Source organism: Balaenoptera acutorostrata, chromosome 3, assembly GCF_949987535.1.
Source record: "Balaenoptera acutorostrata chromosome 3, mBalAcu1.1, whole genome shotgun sequence".
NCBI lineage: Eukaryota > Metazoa > Chordata > Mammalia > Artiodactyla > Balaenopteridae > Balaenoptera > Balaenoptera acutorostrata.
The window spans coordinates 146,323,806-146,347,151 of record NC_080066.1 but is presented as its reverse complement, the minus strand read 5'-3'; the positions used below and the strand labels follow the sequence as shown (position 1 = coordinate 146,347,151).

General features: G+C 36.0%; 1 protein-coding gene across 7 annotated transcripts in view; it reads right to left on the bottom strand.

Annotated features, from left to right (window-relative positions):
- Window positions 1-230: 230 nt before the first annotated feature.
- The window catches only part of GPHN (gephyrin), a 634,333-nt gene continuing 611,217 nt past the window's right edge, over window positions 231-23,346 (bottom strand). For all 7 annotated transcript variants that reach the window (XM_007184311.3, XM_057543176.1, XM_007184307.3 and 4 more), the window contains 5 exons: window positions 17,512-17,585; window positions 13,223-13,287; window positions 9,825-9,928; window positions 2,344-2,440; window positions 231-1,224 (listed from right to left, as the gene is read on the bottom strand). In XM_007184311.3, coding sequence (XP_007184373.1) covers window positions 1,091-1,224; window positions 2,344-2,440; window positions 9,825-9,928; window positions 13,223-13,287; window positions 17,512-17,585 — 474 coding nt within the window. In that variant the 3' untranslated portion in view covers window positions 231-1,090. The remainder of the gene's footprint in view (window positions 1,225-2,343; window positions 2,441-9,824; window positions 9,929-13,222; window positions 13,288-17,511; window positions 17,586-23,346) is intronic.

Sequence of the window (23,346 nt, the reverse complement as noted above, 5' to 3'; positions counted from 1 at the left end):
ACTGGAAAGACCAGACCAACTACACGTTCTCTCCTACTTTCTAATCTGTATTTGCACAATGCTACAGTAAAATATAGATTACTCTATATTTTTAAAAATCTCCTTTATACCACTTAACCTTGCTAAGCCATCTTAACTATTCCTTTTATCCAGGCAGAACCCCATCAGAATGGCATAACAATCTTCTCTTTTTTTAATAACAAGGCCAACACACACTGGATTTTAAATAATGATCGAGGATTTTTTTTTATTCATTAAGTTTCAGTATCATTACAGAAAATGTTATGGTACAGAGTTGTTTAACATTGTTTTTTCTTTGCTCTTGATTTCCACATGAATGCTGGTAACACTAATATCTGTACAAGATCAGTCTTTGATTTTACTTTTTGTTCTGTACAATTTTAAATGTATTGGTTAAAAAGGCTGTCAGCACTTAAGGAAGCATTTTTCCCCCCAGTTTGTTTGTTCAAATAAAAGGTATCCAGTTACTGCCCAAGAGTACTGTGCCATGAGGCTACTGGGATGCGAGGCCCCCCCACCCCCGAACGCTCTGCGGGGATGGTTCTCCTTGCGGCAGGGCAGGGCCGCCACCCAGTCACTCTTTATTTGGCACTGTGCACATAAACACGAGATACATGATAAAGAACAAGCAAAAGCTCTCTGTAAAGCGGTTATGAAGCATACTAAGAAGGGAAATCCAAGTGTTGCCTACGCTAGTATAAATAAGCAGACAGCCTTGATTTAAGAGCATAAGTAGTTGTATTTTAAAGATGAGAAAAACACAAGTTCTGCAGGCACCTACTGCTGTCTACTAAAAGCTATCGCTATCAGACCTAGCATTGAACACACAAAGCAATTTGCAAGAAAGGAAAAATTTGCTTTGATATAATCAGAATAGAGTTGTTTGTTAAGATTTTTAGGTGTTTTTTTCTTTAAAAGGTATTTAAATTCTTTTGAAATATAGTTCAAGATGTTGACCATACAGATCAACTTTTATCCAAATCAGAAAAACTAGCTGTGCCGTTGCATATTACAGGATACAGTCAATGATATGTAGACATGCATCAGAGCTTTCTCCTGCTGGTGACCATCATAGCCGCCCGATGACCATGACGTCCACCACCTCGCCCTTGTGGAGCTCCACGTACTGCTCTGTCTTTGGAGGAAGCATCAATAATCCGTTGGCGCTGCGCATGCTCATCAGACGGCTGCTCATCTGATTACCTGGGAGGAAATACTCTCATTACAGTGGCAGCAGCGACACGGTGTATGCATGCGCAGCCCTTGCAGTTCTTTTCAGAATAAAAACTGATGAACAGAAACACAGGTCTTCAAGAGGAAGAGAGATGATCAGACTTCCCAGTACTTTTTTCAGGTGACCTTGCTACTGTATCCTACTACCTTCTCACTGAACTTTAAAAATAAACATTACAAATTATTGCTTAAAAGAACAAAACCAAAATTTTACAGCATTGTGGAAAATGCCATAGAATTTCTCAGTTCAGGCTAAAATGTGACGTGTGTCTGAAAAGAGAGGCTTTTAAACCCTATTAAAATAATAATGATAATAACAGCAGTGGCTACCATTTCTTTAGTATTTACTAAGTACCAGACAAGGTGGTAGACCTTTTACTCAACTACCTTATTTAATTCTCAACGACTCAAAAGAGGTTAGATAACTTGCCTAGGGTCCTACTAATTAGTTGGTGGCCAATTTGAATGCAAGTCTGACGGCAAAGCCCATCAGAGACCTACTCACTGTGCTAGCTGATGTTTGCACTTGATAGGACCTTTGTTTAATTTTTTCTGGAATCCCATCAAAAGTCAGGTAAAATATGACTAGAGAAGTTGGGGATAAAAGTTTAAAGTCTACAGCAGGTAACTTCAGAACTGTGAATTATCAACGTTGATTTCTCAGTCCTTAAATCTTACCAATATTTAGTATATAGTAAAGGCTACAGAGAATCACACTCTAATTGGGCTTTAATCTCACATTGATGGGTGGCATAGCCACAGTCCCCTCCTTTTCCTACAATCGAAGTTATGCTCAGAACTTACTGGTTGAACAAACAGATAAAAATCTTCTGTAATTTTAGATTTGTATTTCAAATGTTTATCTAGAAAATATGGCTCCATGGAATAACAAAACCTTTATTAATTTTTTTTTTTTACTCTTGTCCTGTTATGCTACACTGTTTTAGGAATAGGTTAACATCTAATCTTTCAAAAGGGAAAATGTACAATAATTACAAAATTAGGTATACTCAAGGAAGGAGGTTATACATAAATTTGTGTTTTAACAGGATGGGTATATAGAGATACCTGCAGGTGTGAATGACTAACCTGTACTCTGTGCCCAAGGTAGTGGTTCTTGGTGATGCCAAGTCAGTATACACCGATGGTATTCTGGGCGAGGATCCAGTTTTACATCACATGATAACTACAGAAAAATGAGGAAAAGAAAACAAACTTGATCACCTGATCATCTCCTAAAACTACAGGATGATGGCAGTTGTGCAAAGAGTGCAATGGACATGGAAATATCTCGGCATTCTGCTGTCTCCACCACTGCCACCTTATGTTCTTAATACAGGAAGTCCAGAGGTTGTGTTGCTCTGGTGAAAAGAGAAAAGAAGGCTAAGAAGTTGGTATCTGCAGTAGGAAAAAGGGCAGATGAAAAATATAAAGTCTGTTTTTGAATTCTAATTTTACCTCTGACCTATGAATTAAGAAATCAAAGCAGATGTTTTAACATTGAAAATAAAGGAGGTAAACCTACACAAACATACAAGCTCAACATCCATTTATCTGTGTCATCCAACTGTCCATCCATCCATCCATCCAGTAAAGATTTACTGAGGTGCTAATTCAGCTACTCATTCATACGCTTATCTTTAATATGAAAGGGGTACTTTCTTTTTTAAAATTTTTATTGGAGTATAGTTGATTGACAATGTTGTATTGGTTTTAGGTGTACAGTAAAGTGAATCAGGTATACATATACATATATCCACTCTTTTTTAGATTCTTTTCCCATATAGGCCATTACAGAGTACTGAGTAGAGTTCCCTGTGCTATAGAGTAGGTCCTTATTAGTTACCTATTTTACAGTAGTGTGTATAGGTCAATCCCAATCTTCCAATTTATCCTTCCCCACCTCCCCCCTTACCCCCAGGTAACCCTAAGTTTGTTTTCTACATCTGTAACTCTATTTCTGTTTTGTAGATAAGTTCATTTGTACCCTTTTTTAAGATTCCACATATAAGTGATATCATATATTTGTCTTTGTCTGACATACTTCACTCAGTATGACGATCTCTAGGTCCATCCATGTTGCTGCAAATGGCATGATTTCATTCTTTTTTATGGCTGAGTAATATTCCATTGTATATATGTACCACATCTTCTTTATCCATTCCTCTGTTGATGGACATTTAGGTTGCTTCCATGTCCTGGCTATTGTAAATAGTGCTGAAATGAACATTGTGGTGCACGTATCTTTTCAAATTATGGTTTTCTCTGGATATATGCCCAGGAGTGGGATTGCTGGATCATATGGTAGCTCTATTTTCAGTTTTTTAGGGAATCTCCATACAGTTCTCCATAGTGGCTGTACCAGTTTACATTCCCACCAACAGTGTAGGAGGGTTCCCTTTTCTCCACTCCTTCTCCAGCAGTTATTGTTGGTAGATTTTTTGATGATGGCCATTCTGACTATCTCATTGTAGTTTTGATTTACGCTTCTCTAATAATTAGTGATATTGAGCATCTTTTCATGTGCCCCCTGGCCATCTATATGTCTTCATTGGAGAAATGTCTATTTAGCTCCTCTGCCTATTTTTTGATTGAGTTGTTTGTTTTTTTGATATTGAGTTGCATGAGATATTTGTATATTTTAGAGATTAATCAAAAGGGATAGTTACTTTCTTTTCTCTTGATTATTCCCCCTAGTGTCCCAATACTGATAAACAATCTCATTAAAGCAAATAAAAGTAGTTTCATAAAAGTTATACCACTTTGGTTTGGTCACATCACTGGCACTAAAAGAATTCCTCTGAATGAGTCTTTGCTATGGAATGGCATCTTTCATATCTTTGTAACATAGCCAATTTCTGTTCACACACATTATAGAGAATGAACAATTAACCTTCAACCTGGAGCCACTGTTTTTTTTTTTTTTATCTATGTCATTAAATTCATCCTGAAATCTGATCAAGGTGATAATGTGTTGGTAGCAGGTGCCTAAAAGGTATGACTTGAACATGTTTATACAGTACATAATTATAATCTATAGCCCATCAAAGATTAGTTCAATGTTAGTGAATACAAGACTCATTCCAATGCATGAGAATTAACATTTTCCATTAGCATAATAATCGTTTAAGTTACTCTATCTTAAAATGGTCTAGAAATTCTTTACTCAACTAAAACAGATATTGCTTAGATTAAATGATACAGTTAAAACTTGACCTGGAAATCTTGATTGAAGTGAGTTTATCTCCAATCCATTCTAGTTACTTTGTTTTAAAATATTCTAATAATCTAATTAGAATATTAAAACATTCTAATTATGCTTTTTCTCTGGAATCCAGAATAAAATTCAATTCTAGGGTGTTTCTCCTTGATTAAATCACACTCTACTCTTTCACATTATATTACTTATGTTTATACCCTATTTCATATCTACTGGGGGGTAACTTGCCATTGTTCCTAAATTATTCTGTGCTTACCTGAGGACAAAAATCTCTGTCTTTCAACCTGAGTGTGTGTGTGTGTGTGTGTGTGTGTGTTCTCCAGTACTAAACCACAAGAGCTATTCATGTGGCTGTGTCATTTGCTAAGTGTTTAAGGTTTTTCCCCAGCAATGGCACTGACTGGCTCATGGAAGTACAGTGGAGCAAATACTGTACTGGGAAGATAACTGGCACCTAGGTTCTACTCCCAGTTTTACTGCTAACCGATGTGCTGTATTGGCAACTTATTTTGCTTTCCCATACCTGTTTGTTCATCTACAAAATGGGGTTGTTTGTTTTAAAGGAAGATATTTGTTAATTTAAGAAACAAGAATCAATTGCATCAAATTAAAGTGAATGAAATTTTTTCACAGCCTCACAAACAGCTGTTCCTTTTGTAGCAAGAGATGAAGCTAATTAGATTTTTATGGTATTTTACTGAAATGCAGAATACTTTATTCACCAATATATTTAGTTACACTGACATTATAGTTCTGGTATATTACATCAGTTAGCTTAAGAAAGAGCCTATTTACTATAAGCTTCAGTGCTTATAAGAATGATGTACCATGAGTAAACATACACATATATCAATATTTTGGTGGAAAAACATTGCAAATGGTGGATGTTTCACTTCTGCCGATTTCTTCTACTCTTTCAAAATTGGGCAGTGAGCTGTGGACTAGGAGTCCTCTGTTTCCTTTGAATATTTTGCTGGCACACAGTAGCCACTCAAGAGATAAAACTGTATTACTTGGTATAGTATTATATGGTATGCTCTACATGTAAATGTCTAAGAGAGAGAATGAGAAAAAAAAAAAGGTCAATGAAATGAGATGATAAGCCACAGACTGGGAGAAAATAATTGTAAAAAACACACCTGATAAAGGTCTGTTATCCAAAATACACAAACAATTCTTAAAACTCAATAATAAGAAGATGAACAACCCAATTAAAAACTGGACAAAAGAACTGAGCACCTTACCAAAGAAGATATACACATGAGAAGTAAGCATATGAAAAAATGTTCAACATCATAAGTCATTAGGGAATTGCAAATTAAAACAACAATGAGATATCACTAGATACTTACTAGAAAGGCCAAAAATCCAAAACACTGGCCACACCAAATCCTACTGAGAATGTGGAAGAACAGGGTGGGAATGCAAAATGGTATAGCTACTTTGGAAGACATTTTGGCAGTTTCTTACAAAACTAAATATATTCTTATCATACAATCCAGCAATCACAGTCCTTGGTATTTACCCAAGTGAATTGAAAGTTTATGTTCATACACAAAAACCTGCACACAAATGTTTATAGCAGATTTATTCATAATTGCCAAAACTTGGAAGCAACCCAGATATCCTTCAGTAGGTGAATGGATAAACGGTGGTATATCCAGAGAATGGAATATTATTCCTTGCTAAAAAGAAATGAGCTATCTAGCCGTGAAAAGACACGGAGGAAACAAACGCATATTAATAAGTGAAAGAAGACAATCTGAAAAGGTAACATACTGTATGATTCCAACAATATGACATTCTGGAAAAGGCAAAACTATGGAGACAGTAAAAAGAGCAAGGGTGAGCAGGGAGGGAGGAACGAATAGGCAGAGCACAGCGAGTTTTTAGGGTTGTGAAACCGTACGATACTACAATGGTAGATACATGTAACTGTATTGTCAAGACCCCTAGAATACACAACACCGAAAGTAAACCCTAATGTAAACTATGGACTTTGGGTGATAATGATGTGTCACTGTAGGTTCACTGATTGTAACAAATGTACCACTGTGGCGCAGGACGTCAACAGCTGGGAAGGTTGTGTGTGTAAGGATGGGGTGGGGAGGAGGAGTAATACAGGAACTCTCTGTAGTTTCCACCTAATTTTGCTATGAACCTAAATGTGCTCTAAAAAACAAAATTTGTTACTTAAAAAAAGGGGAGAATATTTTTTTCCTTCCTCTTTGTCCCGTCCATCTTTTAGAGAAGTGACCTCAAAGAATTATCTAATACAGTAAATAATTGCAAACACAGTGTAATAGGGCACAAAGAAGTAAATAATCAACCCTTCTTAGGGACACTGAGAAAGGCTCCACAGAGGGCATGATGCCTGAGTCTTATGACTAAGTAATTTTCCAAGCTGAGAAAAGAGATGGTGGTGGTTAGGAGAGAACCTCCTAGGAAGGAGATCTCACGTCCGTTCTGGAGGCAGTAAAAATCTTGGTATGGTCAGAGTGCAGGATGGGAAGCAGATGAAGCTGGAGGGGAAAACAGGCCTTGGGATGGAGGGCCTCCTGTGCTCACTTGAGCAGTTTGGATTTAACCCTGCGGTCATGGGAAGCATTGAAGAATTTTAATTGGAGATGCTGACATGATTAGAGTTAGAAAAGGGATTTAAAAAGAGGCAGGATTAGAAGAGAAACCATTAAACATTGGAGCCATCATTCAAACCAGCTTATTTGGCTACAAAACACAGGGGATGTGGATGGTGGAGGGCGCTTTAGGAGAATGGTGAAGATTTGGAATACTGCAGTAAGGAATGGAAAAAGCTGATCCACAGGATATAAAAGGATCATCAGGGGTAATTTTGGCCCCTGCTGAGGTTTGTAAATTGGAAGTGATAACTTGAACAGCTGTACTCTCTTCTCTAGTTGTACTCAGTGCCCTGGGAATAAAAGTGAAGGACAAAAAAGGGAAGATTGATCTAAGTTTGTGGATTCTTAGAGTGACTACAGTGCACGGAAGAAGAGGCAAAAAAAATTTGAGGGTGTTAGAAAAACATTGAAGTGATACACCACAGGATTTAGGTTGGATGAGGAAAGGGGTAAAGCCAGAAGGGGCTTATGGAGAGGGAAAAGGGCAGGGGTTATAGGAGTGTTTTAATTCTTTGATATCTACTGGTAGGTAACTTGCCATTGTTCCTAAACTGTATACCAGAGTTGGTGATTTTTGAGATGGAGCACTTCATGGTATTGAAAAGGATGTGCGTATTGAGTTGCTGAAGCAGAAATAAAGTTATGTAGAATTATGGAAATAAAGCAACTGATGATAAGAGGTGAGGGAGAGAAGACTTTTAGACGATTGCCAAAGACCTGAAAGTCTTGGGAAGGTTTGATGGTGGTAATGAGGGGAAGGTGAAAGCTCCAGGAGACTCGGGGAAGAGGCTGGACTAAGCTGCACAGATTGGAGAAGAGAGTTTGTGAGAAAACAGATGACCAGAGGGGATTCTATTAGAGTGGAGGTCCCAGGTGACATGCTCCAGGCCCTGGTTGGTATTGAGGGCCCGGACTCTGCTCAAGTCTGGTCAAAGCTTCCAAAGAGTGGTTAAAGGAGCTTTACACTAACTTTTAAAAGTACTAGAGAAGTTATGAGGCACTGATTTCATTAGTCCAATAGAGAGGCGCTCGAGCTCATCTGCCTTATAAATCATCTAAAATTTATCAAGTAACTTTAAAAATTCTTACACCTGTTGGTGCAGATCAGTTTTAAGTTAATTTTTCCAAAGTTTCTATAACCTAGTTATATTTTTCATCTCCGAAAAATAATAAAACTGGTTTATATTTCTTATAAATCATAGTTCTATCATTTTCAATATCTGTTTTTTAATCAATCCATAGGCCATTATATTCTTGTATAACAGGCATCCAATTATACCTTTTGATGTTCAATGACTGATCTTTTTTAAAGCTGAATAATGCTCCATTGTACACATACACTTCATTTTCCCTACCCATTCATCTGTTGTTGGAAATTTGGGTTGTTTCCTTATCTTTGTATAGTGAATTATGCTATAATGAACACTGGGGTGCAAATATCTGTTTGAGATCCTGATTTCAATTCTTTTGGACATATACCCAGAAGTGAGATTGCTGTATCATATGGTAGTTCTACTTTTAATTTCTGAGTAACCTCCATACTGTTTTCCATGAGGCAACATGGATAAACCTAGAGGACACGATGCTAAGTGAAATAAGCCAGTTACAAAAATACTGCATGATTCTACTTATAGGAAGTATCTAAAATAGTCACTCACAGAGGCAGAGAATAGCATGGTGGTTGTCAGGGGCTGAGGGGAGGAGGGAAGGGAAATTGTTGCTCAATGGATATAAAGTTTCTGTTATGCAAGGTGAATACGTTTTAAAGAATCTGCTGTACAACATATTACCTGTAGTTACCAATGTGGTACTGTGCACTTCAAAATACTTTAAGAGGATAGGTCTCACGTTAAATGTTCTTAGCATGAAATAAACAAACAAATCAAAGAACACAAAGAAATGTTTGGAGGTGATGGATATGTTTAGTACCTTGATTGTGATGACGGTATCACAGGTGTTTGCATATGTCCAAATTCATCAAAATGTCTACATTAAATATGTGCAATTTGTGTATATCAATTATACCTTAGTAAAACTTAAAAGAAAGAAAAGTACTGATTTAGTATTATAGTTTAAATTGCCAGGAAAATTGTTCATTAGTTATTACATAGAAACTGTGTTACATTATTAGTTGACTAGTAGTAGTAAAGCAAACTGAAGTTAGTGTTGGTGGAGAAGGGGACTCTAATTTCTGAGTGACTTTTACTGCAGGTATATTTCCTCAGCCTTAGTGGTCCTTTTTCCAAACAATATGGTCTCCCTTTTCTTCTGCTTCACTAGAATCTCTTTCTTGTCCTTTAATTGTCTTTTCCTGAACTGTTTAAAATTTATCAGCGGGGTCACAGTAAAAGTGATCAGCTAAATTGCCGTTCTCTCTAAGTTTACATAGGGGAAAGGGAATTCTTGTCCCTCCTTCCATGTAGGTTTAGTATTAGTTTAGTATTCTATTGACCATTTTGTCATTACATATCCACTCCTAAATGGACTCCTAGCTGGAGAAAATTATTCACTTTAAGAGTCATGGAATAATGTGGGAAGGGAATAAAAGGGACTCCTTTCCCTCTGTTTTCTATCATGAAGAGGGGAATATAACCACATTTTTCCTCAAAACTAATATAAAATTCTAGATGTTTGTTTTGGGCAGTTAAAAAATCATATCCTAATTTGTTATCAGGCTTCAGTTTTGGTTTCCAGTCATTAGAAAACATTACCCTGGCTTTGATGATGGTTGGCCGAGGATCCAAGATGCCTTGCATCTTTCTCAGTGCAGGCACAACAAAGAGATTGCAGGTGACCACGGCTGACACAGGATTCCCTGAAAGTCAACCAAGCAGTTATTTATAGTACACACATAAAAATTTGCCAAATAATTATGACTGTCTATACCTTCAGGTATCATAGAGAGTGAAATGACTAACCACTAGCATTCCTCTTCTGAATCACCTTGAATCCAAAAGGATGCCAGAATAGAGCTGTAGTCAACCAAATGCCACAGAGGGTGTAAATATTTGGATCTAGCAGTGAAACGCAGATATTTCTGATGCACAGAAGCTGTTTGACACCATTTATATCTGCTTTCCTGAGAGCCGTACATTGAAAGCCTTTAGTAATGAGTTTGCACTTGCTATTTTTAAAATGTTCTAAAATCACCATAGTAGTACATGCTCAGTGCAAAAAAAAATTAGCAAGTAGGATAAGAATAAAGAAATTTATCCATAATCCCCTCTAACCAGAAATTTCTTTAAACCAAAAATATAAAACTAAATGATTTAAGATGTGAAGGACTTGAAGGCGAATACTCTTAGGAACTGAATTATGTTCCCCTCAAATTCATATGTTGAAGTCTTAACCCCCAATGTGACTGTATTTGGAGAAAGGACCTCTAAAGAGGTAACCAAAATTAAATGAGGTTGTAAGGGTGAGGCCCTAATCCAATAGGACTGGTGTCCTTATAAAAAGAGGAAGAAACACGAGTGTGTATACACAGAAGAAAGGCCATGTGAAGACACTGAGAGAAGGTGGCCATCTGCAAGCAAGGAAGAAAGATCGTAACAGAAACCAACCTTGCTGGCACCTTGATCTTAGACTTTCAGTCTTCAGAACTGTGAGAAAATAAATTTCTGTTGTTTAAGCCACCCAGTCTGTGATATTCTGTTATGGCAGCCTGAGCAGATTAATACAAATACCAAGTTCTTTTGCAGTTATAAGAAAAATTTGAGGAATTCAACTGTACCTCTCCAAGAAGAAATCTGGGTGTGTCATGCACTTCAAAGAGAGGTAAGGTGGGCTATGAAAAAATGACTGAGCTGAGAATAACAGATTTAGCTTCTTGTGTGGTATTGTTAACTAACCAAGCCATGCGACCCAGGCAAGAGTTCCAAACTTTTCTGGGTCTAACGTTACTCATCCACAAAATGAAAGGTCTGGATGATATGATTCTTAATATTCCTTTTGGTTCTAAAATTCAAATTTTACTAATACTTTTATACAGTGGTATGTGAGTATGCATATATATATAGAGAGGGGGTGGGGAATGCTTACTATATTTTAGGTTCCCTTGGCCTGGCTTTGTGCTGCTAATTTCATCATCAAAATAAAAGCAATGGTCAGTTTAGCCTATTACTAGCTAAAACCATACCTTTAATTTTCTTCTACCCACAAAAGCAGTTAAGAATAGGTTTTTTTAAGTTGTTAAAAAAAGTTGTGACGAGTGACATTGATTATTTCAATAGAAAAAGTGAGTTGTCCCACAGAACAGCAGACTCTTAATGAGAATCAATTGCTTTCCTCTTGCCTCAAAATACAAACAGATGGAAATTTTTCTGGAAAAGCAAAAAAAAAGGAAAAAAAAAAGAAAAAGAAATAAGAAAGCTATTGTTCAACAATGATTACAGTATTCTTGTAATGCTACTGTTTTATAAAATTACTCTATAAAAAATGAATTGCTCTATATAAGAAAAGGGACTGGAAAAATCAACACCAAGAAAATTGCAAATAGTGGTTATTTCAGGGGGAGGGAGATTATGGATAACATTTCTTAATGCTTATCTGTGTTTTCTAATGTTTTTACAGTGAACACGTTACTATAGTAATTTTAAAAAGTTAAAAAAAAACAAGTAGATAACACATAACTTTTCAACTGCGTTAGAACTTATCAAGATTAGTAATGGCTTTAATTGCAAGGACCTTAAGAAACCAAAAATCCAATTCTGAGTTTTCAAATCCTTATAAAAAGAACCACTTTGCTGGTTCTACAATCTGAACATGTGAATTGTTGCTGCCCTCTTTTGGTACTTTCAGGCTGAGCAGTGAAAATCTCAAAGTAGCAATTTGAAAATAGGCTATTTAATTATAACTTCTTTGGCAGATCAACAACACTTAGTAACGGCAAAATAGGCTCCCACTGTAACATACTTTGTAGGTCAAGTCATATCTTCTGTAGACAACAAAAACAGTCTCTTCTAGTCAAAATGAAGCTAGGAAGATGATCTCATTTCTCTATATAATGGTTTTCAGAGTATCTAGGGATGTATTAAAGGCCCTAAGGAGTTTTGTACCACAGAAATATTTCGAGGACTAAAACTTTATTTACATGACCTCGCTCTTAAAATTTCCTATATGAGAGAAACATACTCTCTTTTATGCTTACAGATAGGGGCTTTAAACATGTTTTTAAAGTTCTAAAATTTTCTGCCTGCCTTCTTTTCTTTCTATCTCTACTTTGAGCTTTATTTAATATAAAAAAGCAGGTAAATATTCCAAAGCCACCAGACTTGTACATCTGAAAGGAATAAGTAGGTTATTTTCTAAAGGAATCTATGCCAAAAAATAGAGAATGGGACACTGCTACAGATCAGAGGATAATTTTTAAAATTGAAAAAAATAAGTAGATATACAAAACTTCTAAACTGCTTTAGAATTTATTAAGATTAGTAATGGCTTTAAAACATGGCTTTAAATGCACAGCCAAAGTCCAAAAATTGTAAACTGAACCACTTTGCTTTTTCTATAATCTGAACATGTGAGTTTCTGCTCACGTGGGAGAGGGTGGGGATAATGATGTGGTCAGACTGATGATGCCTGGGATTTGGCTGAGAAGCATCAGTATTTGCAGCCCCTCCTTCCGTGTTGCTGCTCTCCCCAACCAGTCCAAATCTGGTGAGAACCAAAGGCAGCTTTGTATTTTTTTGTTCTAGTATTTCCATAGGCGATTCAAGGCCCCTTGGCCCCTTGAGCATAATACCCTAGTTGTGAGAGGTAATTATACTGCTAACTTTGACCAATTTCCTGTAAGGAAAAGCAAGTGCCCCAGAAAGATGTAGTGACAGTTAACTCCTGATTATCATCTTAGGGTCTGGAATGTGCTTTGAAAGATACTAATTTGACTTTCACACCAACCCTAATTAGCCTCATTTTAGAGATGAAGAAACAGCTTCAGAGAGGTTATGTGATTTGCCCAAGGTCATACAGTATGAAAAGCTGGGATTTGAACCCAGGTCTTTCAGATTCCAAATCATGCGCTCTGATAGGGGACTGGTCACCTGGGAAACAAAAAGATTTTGGTCATTTTTCCAGAAAAAGCAAAAGAAACTATTTCAATTATTCTTACCTGGTAGTGCAAAGATTATTTTTCGTACACCATCAATATCCAAAGTTGCAAATGTCGTTGGCAGGCTAGAGGAAAAGTAGAGGTTGTTTGTTAGTGACTGCTAAGCAATCTGAGGAGTAAGTTAAATACTGCAGTTTTCTTGTTACATCGTTCTTCATACAGGTCACCTATTGTGTAAAAGTACTTTTCTGTTGACTCTCCTTTAAATCTTTATAACCTGAAGTGTTTCAAGAGCATTTAAATTAATTCTTTTTTAGCATCTTCTGTTTTCAAGTAACCAAACTTCCTGGTTTTCTGTAGTTTACTTTTTTTTCCTTCTTGCCAGTGCCGTAGAAGCTTATCCCAAATCCTGGAGTTTCTCCACCCCTCTAGTTAACAATGTCTATACTTTTTTTTTCTGCTGGAGAATAACAATCATTCTTTTTATCTGAAGACTACCTGGTAATACATGTCTATCAGATAACTACCTATTGTTCAAGATGAGTATTTCTCAGCCCTTTAAGACTATACTCAGCAATAGACATAAAAGCTTCCCTCCTATGAAGGGAATGTTTTGAAATGTCAAAATAAATAAAATACCATGACTAGAACAAAATTAAAGCAATAGTAATTTAAAAATATTATCAAATTATACTTCCTCAAAAGTCTGACATGAACCCTCATCATGGGGGTGTGGAGAGGGGTGTGAGTGTGAAGAGGGCAGGTGGTTAATAATGGTGGTTTTTTTCTATTGACTACCCTTAATATAGAATTTCAGCTAAAATTTTTATTACATTAATGAAACTTGAGTGATGCAAAATTCTTAGGGAATGCTGAAATTTCCAAGTAGCTGAAAAATTACCCTTTTAAGCACCCAAATTGTTTTTCATTTTACTATTTTTGCTCGTTGGTTGAAAGAAGAAAGGATCACTCACTCATTACCTTTTGCAATAATATGATGAACATTAACATTTTTGATGAATTGCAGCCATCATTATGAATTGATTCTACTCTGCTATGATACAGAGATTTTGGGTCACAGGGGTATTAAACCATAACATGACAGTACACGTGGCGGTGTTTCTATAGTTCTTGTTTCTGTTTTTTTTCCCCTAGTTTTTTTTCTGTAGGTCCCCATAATGCTAGACTGCCATCATCTTGACCCTTAAAGCTGGCCTTAGGTTTGGGAACCAGAGAGCAGTAGTAGTAGTTATACTGTTGGAATGATAATAATAATAGTAATAATAGAAGTTACTATTTTTAAAGAAATATCTAAACATCATATCCATTATTTCATTTAATTCTTACAATAATCCCATGAGGTGACAATTGTCATCCCATTTTACAGATGAGGAAAATGAGACTCAGAGAGATTAAGCAATTTGGCCAAAATCACTCAGATACTAAGATTTGAACCAAGGTTTTTCTAACTTTATGGCTCATAATTAGATAAGGCTCTCATAGGGTACACTGTGAAGTGTTATTACATGGACTTCGTAACATCTATTTTTGGCTACTCTGAGGCCTTTTTTGCTTACTTCTGATTCTTTGCTGTGTTTTAGAAAACTGAGATTAGACTGTCATATCCATTTATAGATAGGTTATTTGGCAATGACTGTTACTGTGTGATGAAAATAATTTCCAAGATACATTTTTGACAACAGCTATGGTCACTGTAGATGACCCATAAAAACTGTGATTGGTAGATCAGGTTGATAATATTCCAAATGCTTTTTGAGTATCTCCATGTCTAAAAGGAAAGAGGTTAATTGCATTCTGAATGCACTGTATGTGGGAAGAGCAAAGCTAGATTGTTCTTGAGCTTTTTTATATTTCTTCTTATTCTACTATTAAGTAGCAATTACCTTTAAATTCTTCTTATCTTCAGACAAGTATAAAATTCTGGCCAATTAAAGGAAGCCCATTTAAAGTTCTAAACCATTTTTTTTTTAATAGCAAACTAACACACATAATAAGATTGAGGAGGGAATGCATAACACCTTCCTTCTACTATATTTAAAGCCAATTCAAATCATCTTTTGAATCTTGCAGACAGCTACTGTGATTTCTCTGAAGGTACTCATTTTAAAAAGATTCCATTACAATAAAACATTTTGTTATGTGCACTGCTATCATGAGTGTTTTATTGCTAGACTGTGAAGTTTTTGTTTAGGATCTGGAAAGCCATTTCCTTGAAACTCAACACCTATTGTTCATTTTTCCTCTTGAGATCAGAATGTAACAGCTTTTATACAATAACCGAAGTCACAGAATATTATGACTTTAAGGGAGAAGAATAAACAGTATGAACTGATGAACTCCTACAGCTGAAGTAAGTGGTAAATAATAGACTAAAAATAAAATAAGTACCAAAATGATACATCATGGGTGCTGAGATTAATTTAAATAATAGATAATTTAAATAATAGATATTATACAAATATTTCTCCTCTAGAAGTGAGGGTAAGTAATGTCAGCTTCTTTCTCACTGCAAAGGAATAATCAATTCAATTTTTGAGATTAGTGAGAAGTACATTGACATACTTTTGGGATGTCCTCTGTATTCTAATCAAATTAGTACTGCCCATGGGGACAGAGTAAAAAAAAGCCTGTGTACTCATAGTATAATAAGATTTGCTTAAGACAAGATATTCTTAATAAGAATGATCCCAGTCCAACACCTTCAATAGTAAAAGGGCCTTGTCAGTGGCAGCATATCAGAGCAACTACAGAAATACAATGCCAAGAATTCTAAATTCTATTACATTGTGGAAAAGGCTTTAGGGACAATCTTAACTTCATACTTAAATGTAAAGCCTGATCTCTGCCTTAGAACTAACACAAGGTGTCCAATAAATCAGGGAGATTAGGAGGGCTGGCTTAATACTTAAAAAAGGTTTCTGGAATTTGCTGCTAGTTCCCATGGCTCACTTGTAACAAATGGTAAGTCCCACCTCTACTTTCTCTTAGGGTTCATATGAGCACCCATCAGAGTATGACCCTGAACTAAAGCATCATTACTGTTGTCCCTGACAGCACGGAGGTGTGCTGGAATGCTCACCCACACACTGAGGGCTTTCAACAGTGTTTTTATAATGTTTACATATCACAGGTTTATAGAGGAGCAGTGGTCTGAACAGGCAGGCTGTTGTTTAAAGACATGGCCACACATATTTTATCAACACCAATGTTTGCATTCTTTGAGGATTTACAATGGATTACAGAACCTCCATTAGCCCTTCCTGAGGGAGCTATTAGTTTTCAGGAGATATGCAAGATCTAGGTATGTGGTTACTTTTCTTTCCTCTTGGGAGGTAGTAAGAAGCAGTATGGAACACTATTCATGAAGTATTCTTACCAAAAAAAAAATTGAATCTGAATCTAATCAAACCTTTAGATCTAACTTCTGATGTACAGAATATACTGGAGAGAGACAGGAACAAATTAAATGCCACCACAAGGAAGCAATCAGCCAAATCCATTCACTAGGACAAAACTAGGACAAAAGATTCAGTTGCTTCAGCAAGTCAGTGGCATGCCAAAAAACGAGGGCGGTGGTTGGTAAATGTTCCTGTTTAATAGAAACTTAACCAAATACAGTGAGTAGACCTGACTTGAATCCTAATTCAAACAAAACATATGTAAGAAGGCATACTTTTCCTTGACATTTGGGAGAATTTTCAAATACGATCAGGGTATTAGATGATACTGAGGTATTCTTATTTATTTTGTTAGCTGAGATAATACCATTGTGATTATGTAAGATAATGTAACTGCTTACATATGTAACTGCTGTTGTTATTAATATCTGAGACGTATACTAAAATGACATGTCTAGAACTTGCTTTAAAACAATCCAGCCCTCTGTCCCCCCAAAAAGGTGAAGAAGGGGATTGATAAAACGATTACGGAAAAATGTTGATAGTTACTGAAGTTGGGTGATGGGTATATGGGGTTTCATCGTACTCCCTGCTTTTGTGTACGTTTGAGAATTTTCATACTGAAATGTTTTTTAAGTGAGAGAAAGAAGCAGAAAAAGAGAAGGAAGGAACTAGACATGCGAATTAAAGGGGAGAAAAGGTTTGGAAAGTTGTTTTGCTTTGTTTAAACCAGACCCAGTGATTTATAAAGATGAATTCCCATTTCAGATAGGACATACACTTGTTCAAAGAACTCTAATACTATAATATTTCTTTTATTAGAATAAATAATCCATAATAGAAAATGTAAAAAGAAAGCATTTAAAAACTTTGTTAGTCAAAGCAAGCCAAACCAACCCCATATATTAGATAACAAGATTATTTTCATACCCTGGTTTCATAAAAACCCTGCCAAAATGGATCTGGGCATGAAGATCAATGTCCAGCACCTGCTTGAGATAGTCCTGCAAATATGAAAAATAATCACTTTACTTTCGAACATTCTAATATCAGACTTTCAAACTTTAAATGAAAAAAAAATAAATTTATAAGATTGAAATGAAAAGAAACACCTTATTTTAGTGAAGTTGATTTAAGACAAATATTCCTTCATTCCTCATTCATTTATTCATTCAGTAAATATTTACTGAGCACCTGGTATATGTTGAGTATCAATCTATGTACAGGGAGATACAGCCTTGAGCAAAAGAGACAATGTCCCTTCCTTCATAAAAGGTACATTCTAATAGAAGTAGTTAGATAGTAAACCAAGTAACCACATTAACATATAAATCATTACTTGATAGGCTGCTGTCTCTCTTTTAAGACAGAATTTTATGTCTGAGAAAGGATGTTAATAAATATGACTTAAGTAGCTGTGCCTGGGCAGGGAAGCCACATGTATGCACCACACACTATTCTGTCTAGTAACTTAAAATGATGCACATTCCTTGAGGAGACACTTGGACATTTGCCCACAGATTACCAAATCTAAATAAGTCAACTAAAAATTTAGGGAGGGAGCTCTAAAACAGAAAGTCAAAGGGTGTTTAATTGCTCCAACTGTATATTCTGCTATTACCAACACAACCAACCTAAGGTTATGATCAACCCAGAGCCATCTGACAAAACATGATCTTTGGAAAGGAAAGGCAATACTGCCTTGTAGTTGGTTTTGTAAACATAAAGAAAAATATTGCAGTTTAAAAAGTTTCTCTTAAGTAATACAACTTCTCGGTCTATTACTGAGTTTCCTGCTCACTAATCCAAGAGTCTAGTAACCTACTAAAATTTTAAATATTTCACAAGTTATGGGACACTTCATTTTTAAAAGCTGTTTCCTTCTATCTCCACAGCCTCAGCCAACATCATCTCACCTGGATTACTGAAATAGGTCTCTCTGCCAACACTCCTGCCCTCCTCCAATTTATTCCCGCCACAGTAGTGAGAGAGGCCTCCTGGAAACAAATCTGATCAAATCAATATATAATACTTCAATAACTTCCTGGTTTCCAGAAACAAGTCTCAGCTTTTAAATATCATAGCTAAGATTCTTGTATTTTCTAGTCCCCTTTTGCCAATCATTGCTCTTATCAGGCAATCCTTTTCCCAGCCCCATTCCACTTCCTTAATCTCTCTCTCTCTACATTCCAGCAGGACTATATTGCTGTCAGGTTTTACACTTTCTTGCCTCAAATCTCTGAAAATGTTCTTCCTTCCGTTTAGAATACTCTTTCTTTCCACCCTCCTCTCTCTCAATCTCTGAGATGACTCTCAATCTCAGTCATCTTCTCAGCCTCCCCTGAATGCCCAGGGCTGGAGAGTAGATTGATTATTGATTTATGTTTATTTTTAGGTTATATTATTAGATGCAATAATTTAGAATTTACTTGATGAACTGATCCATGTAAATATATGAATAGGAAATGTCCCTCCACCTAATATCTAGTAATCCTTTTTATCTTAATTTTCTCTGATATCAAGAGAGTCATACCAGCTATCTTTCCTTGTAACATTTTTCTCATCTTTTACTTTCAATGAGCTGTGTCCTTATATTTAAGGTGGGTCTCTTATAAGCATCATGCAATTTGTTGTTTTGTAAAATCCAGAATGACAATTTTTAATTGGAGGACTCAGTCCATTTACATTTAATATAATTATTGCTATATTTGGGGTTTAAAACTATAGCCCTCCTATTCATTACCTATTTGTCACTTTTGTTTTTATTTCTTTTTCTTCTTTCATGTCTTCTTTCAATTCACCAAAATTTTTTTGTTATTTAATTTTCTTTCTCTTCTATTTGTTAGTTACACATTCTCTTATTATTTTAGTGGTTATTTTAGAGATTACAACATGCATTCTTAACTTACTACAATCTATCATAATTTGGTATTTTTATCACTTCCCAATGTAAGAACTTTAAAACATGTTAACTCCATCCATTCCTCTTTCCTTTTTGTGCTATCATGTATCATATATTTTATATACATTATAAATATGTGTGTATATATATAACTATTATATATATATTCTACATATACTATACAAATATATACTCTATATATTCAATATATAATATTTATACACATTTAAACCTCAAGATATTATTTCATATAATCAACAATTCATTTACATTTACCAATATATTAACCCTTTCCTTTGCTCTTTAGTCCTTTCTGCATTTTCATGCTTCCATAATCTTTCCCACTGAAGAACTCCCTTTAGGATAGGTCTGTTCAGTTTTTATCTAGTTCAGTTCCACACTAGCTTTTATTTTCTTTCAGCATTTTACAAATGCCATTCCATTGTTCTCTCTTTTGTTTTAGAAGTTCTGTTTTGAACACATTGTTTTTATTTTTTTAATATTTTATTTTATTTTGGCTGCGTCGGGTCTTCATTGTGGCATGTGGGCTTCTCTCTAGTTGTGGCGTGCAGGTTTTCTCTCTCTAGTTGCGGTGCACGGGCTCCAGGGCGCATGAGGTATGTAGTTTGCACACGTGGGCTCTTTTGTTGAGGCGTGCAAGCTTAGTAGCTGTGGTGCGTGGGCTTAGTTGCCCTGCGGCATGTGGGATCTCAGTTCCCCGACCAGGGATTGAACCTGTGTCCTCTCCATTGGAAGGCAGATTCTTTACCACTGGACCACCAGGGAAGTCCCTCCATTGTTTTCTGAGTTCCATAATTTCTGTTTAAATCATTTCTGTTAGTTCCATTTTTGGTCCTTTGAAGGTAACGTGTCCTTCTGGTAAGATTTTTCTCTTTGCCCTTGGTTTTCAGTAGTTTTGCTATGACTACCTAGGTATGGTTTCTTTGTATTTATCCTGCTTGAGATTAGCAGAACTCCTTGAATATCTGGCTTTATGTCTTTCATTAGTTTCGGAAAACTCTCTGCCAGTATCTCTTAAATACTGCTTTTGTTCACTATCTCCTTTCCTTTTGGGACTCCAATTACACATGTTACACCTTTCACCAAATCCCATATGTCTTTTATGCTCTTTTCCATATTTTTTCCAAATTTTCATTTGGTTTTTATAAATAGATTCTAATTTTCTAGTGAAATTCTTTACTTTGCCATTTCTTTTTCTTAAACACATTGATTACAGTTTTTAAAAGTCCATATGAGACAATATAAATGTCAGGACCATTTTTAGGGTTGTACTATCTTGTTTTCCCTTCTAAATTTTTAGTTATTTTGTGCTATTTCTGGTATTTCTGGTAAAGTCCAAACATTATATATGAAAAAAATTTAGAGGTTTTGAATGATGATATATTCCTCCAGAAAGAATTTAATTTCTTCTGGCAGCTTAACTAAGATTACCTTGATATAATCAGAGACTGAGATAATTTGAGGCTCAATTGCAGTCTTTGCGAAGACTGTTTTTTTTCCAGTTTGTCCTTATTCTTAGATCACAGCACTTCAAGGGTTTAAACTGAAAGCCTGAGATATTTGCCAGGGTCCCTCCTCCATGGCAGGTCTTGAACTCTTAAGACTGTTGAAAACTCTGCTTATTTTCTTAGCCTTTTAGCTATTCTGTTATGCTTAGATTCTTGGCCTCTTGACCATTACATCATCCCCTGTCCCTCCTGGCTTAGGAATTAGTAAATGCCTTGAGGAAATATATGGTGAAGAATTCCAGTTCAACTTCTCTGTGGTTCACTTTTCTCTGAGATCTTGGTACCTTGAATCCCATCTGTCTTAGTTGTTCTCTTTGGACACCTTCTTTTTCTTATTCTTCAAAAAATTTAAAAGATCTACATAGCTTTTATCTATTTATTTACTTTTAATAAATTTATTTATTTATTTATTTTTGGCTGTGTTGGGTCTTTGTTGCTGTGCATGGGCTTTCTCTAGTTGCAGTGAGTGGGGGCTACTCTTTGTTGAGGTGGGCTGACTTCTCACTGCGGTGGCTTCTCTTGTTGCGGAGCATGGGCTCTAGGCACGTGGGCTTCCGCAGTTGTGGCATGGGGGCTCAGTAGTTGTGGTTCACGGGCTTAGTTGCTCCGCGGCATGTGGGATCTTCTCGGACCAGGGCTCGAACCCGTGTCCCCTGCATTGGCAGGCAGATTATTAACCACTGTGCCACCATAGCTTTTATAGTTGTCCTTGGTGGGAGAGTTGGTCCAAATAAGCCACTTCATCATAGTAGAAGCAGAAATCTCCAGGCCTTTCTTATGTGTTCTTATAATACTATGTCCTCCTGACATCATACACTTAAGTAATACTGCAGTTGCCTGATAACAGATATGTATCCTTTATTGTATTATAAAGTTTGTGAGATCAGAAACCCTCTGTATAATGAGTCCATGGTGATTAGCACATGAGTTTCTTTCATCCATTTGCTAGTTCAACAAATATTTTTGAGTGCCTACTATGTATGAGGAATTCTATTTGTGCTAGAGACTTAATAGTGAACAAGATACACATGGTCCCTGGCACAAGGATGTCCTGTTATAGTTTACTGGAGGAGGAGACAGTCTAAAATAAGTAAAACAACAAATAAAATAACTATAAAGTGTGGTACATGCTATGAAGGAAAAAAGCAGGTGCTGGGATAGAGAATAACGGCGTGAGGTGGAGAATAAGGAAAGGCCATTTTAAAAGAGGTGGTGAGGATGAGAAGGACTCAGCCACGAGAAGTGTGGAGGGATGAGAATTCCAGGCAGAGAAAAGTATATACAAAACCTTCAAGAGCAGTAAAGAGTGTGTCTAGAACTGAAAAGACAATGGAAGGTAGTGAATGAATAGGAAAGAGGCATAAGGGGAGGTTGGAGAGACAGGCAGAGGCCATACATGCAGGGCCTTATGGGTAATGATACAGATATGCTCACTATATACTTGTTAAATGAATGAAAGTATTTTATTTTTCTTGAAAAAAAATCATTTCTGTTGTAAAAATGCCCCTTTTCATTCTTTCTGAACATGAAGAAATGCTTCATGTTTCTTGTGATGGAAAGCTTGTACCAGACATAGCAATAAAAGCTGAGAATCATCACTGTTCTTAAATTTTTGTCTACCTACAGAAGCAGGAAGGATCTCTGTCTGATGTTCTGAAAGCTAGATCCAGATAGGAAGAAGAAACATGAATGGATGAAGGAGACAGGTCTTTCCCTCAACTCAAGTAAGAACAAACAATGTCAGATAAATTATGAAAGACTTTGAAATGGGCAAAAAAGATGATTGGATGTCCAAACAACCTTCTGGGTTATTTGTGCCTTTCACTGTCTTTGTGCTATTTTATAAAAATTAAGCTGTAGAAAACTGACGGTGAACATGATTAGTATCCAAAGAAATGCAAATTAATTCTGTTGGTGGCGGTGTAATTGATTATTCTCCTGTGGATATAGAACAGTTTTGCATCCGTTAGCAGATTGATTTCAGCATTTCTGATTACCTATAGGTGTCTCTGTTCTTTGAATTCTTAGAACCAGTTGCAACATCTTACTGGTTCCCTCATTAATGAGTTAAATAAAATCACTGACACATTTTATAAAATAAAAAAATATGAGATTCATGATTTTATCTTTACAAAACTATACCTTAACAATTCTGAAGGCTCCACTGAGATGCCGTATTGATTTACCTGGCAAAACCAAGTAAACTCAATTGCCAGAAAAGTGCATTTTATGGGTGGCTTAAACCTGCATACATCTTTCTTTGGTTTCTGGAGTGTATGCCAAGTAGTAATAAAACCTGAAATCTGCTAACTTTTGGTTTCTCTATTTTTGCCT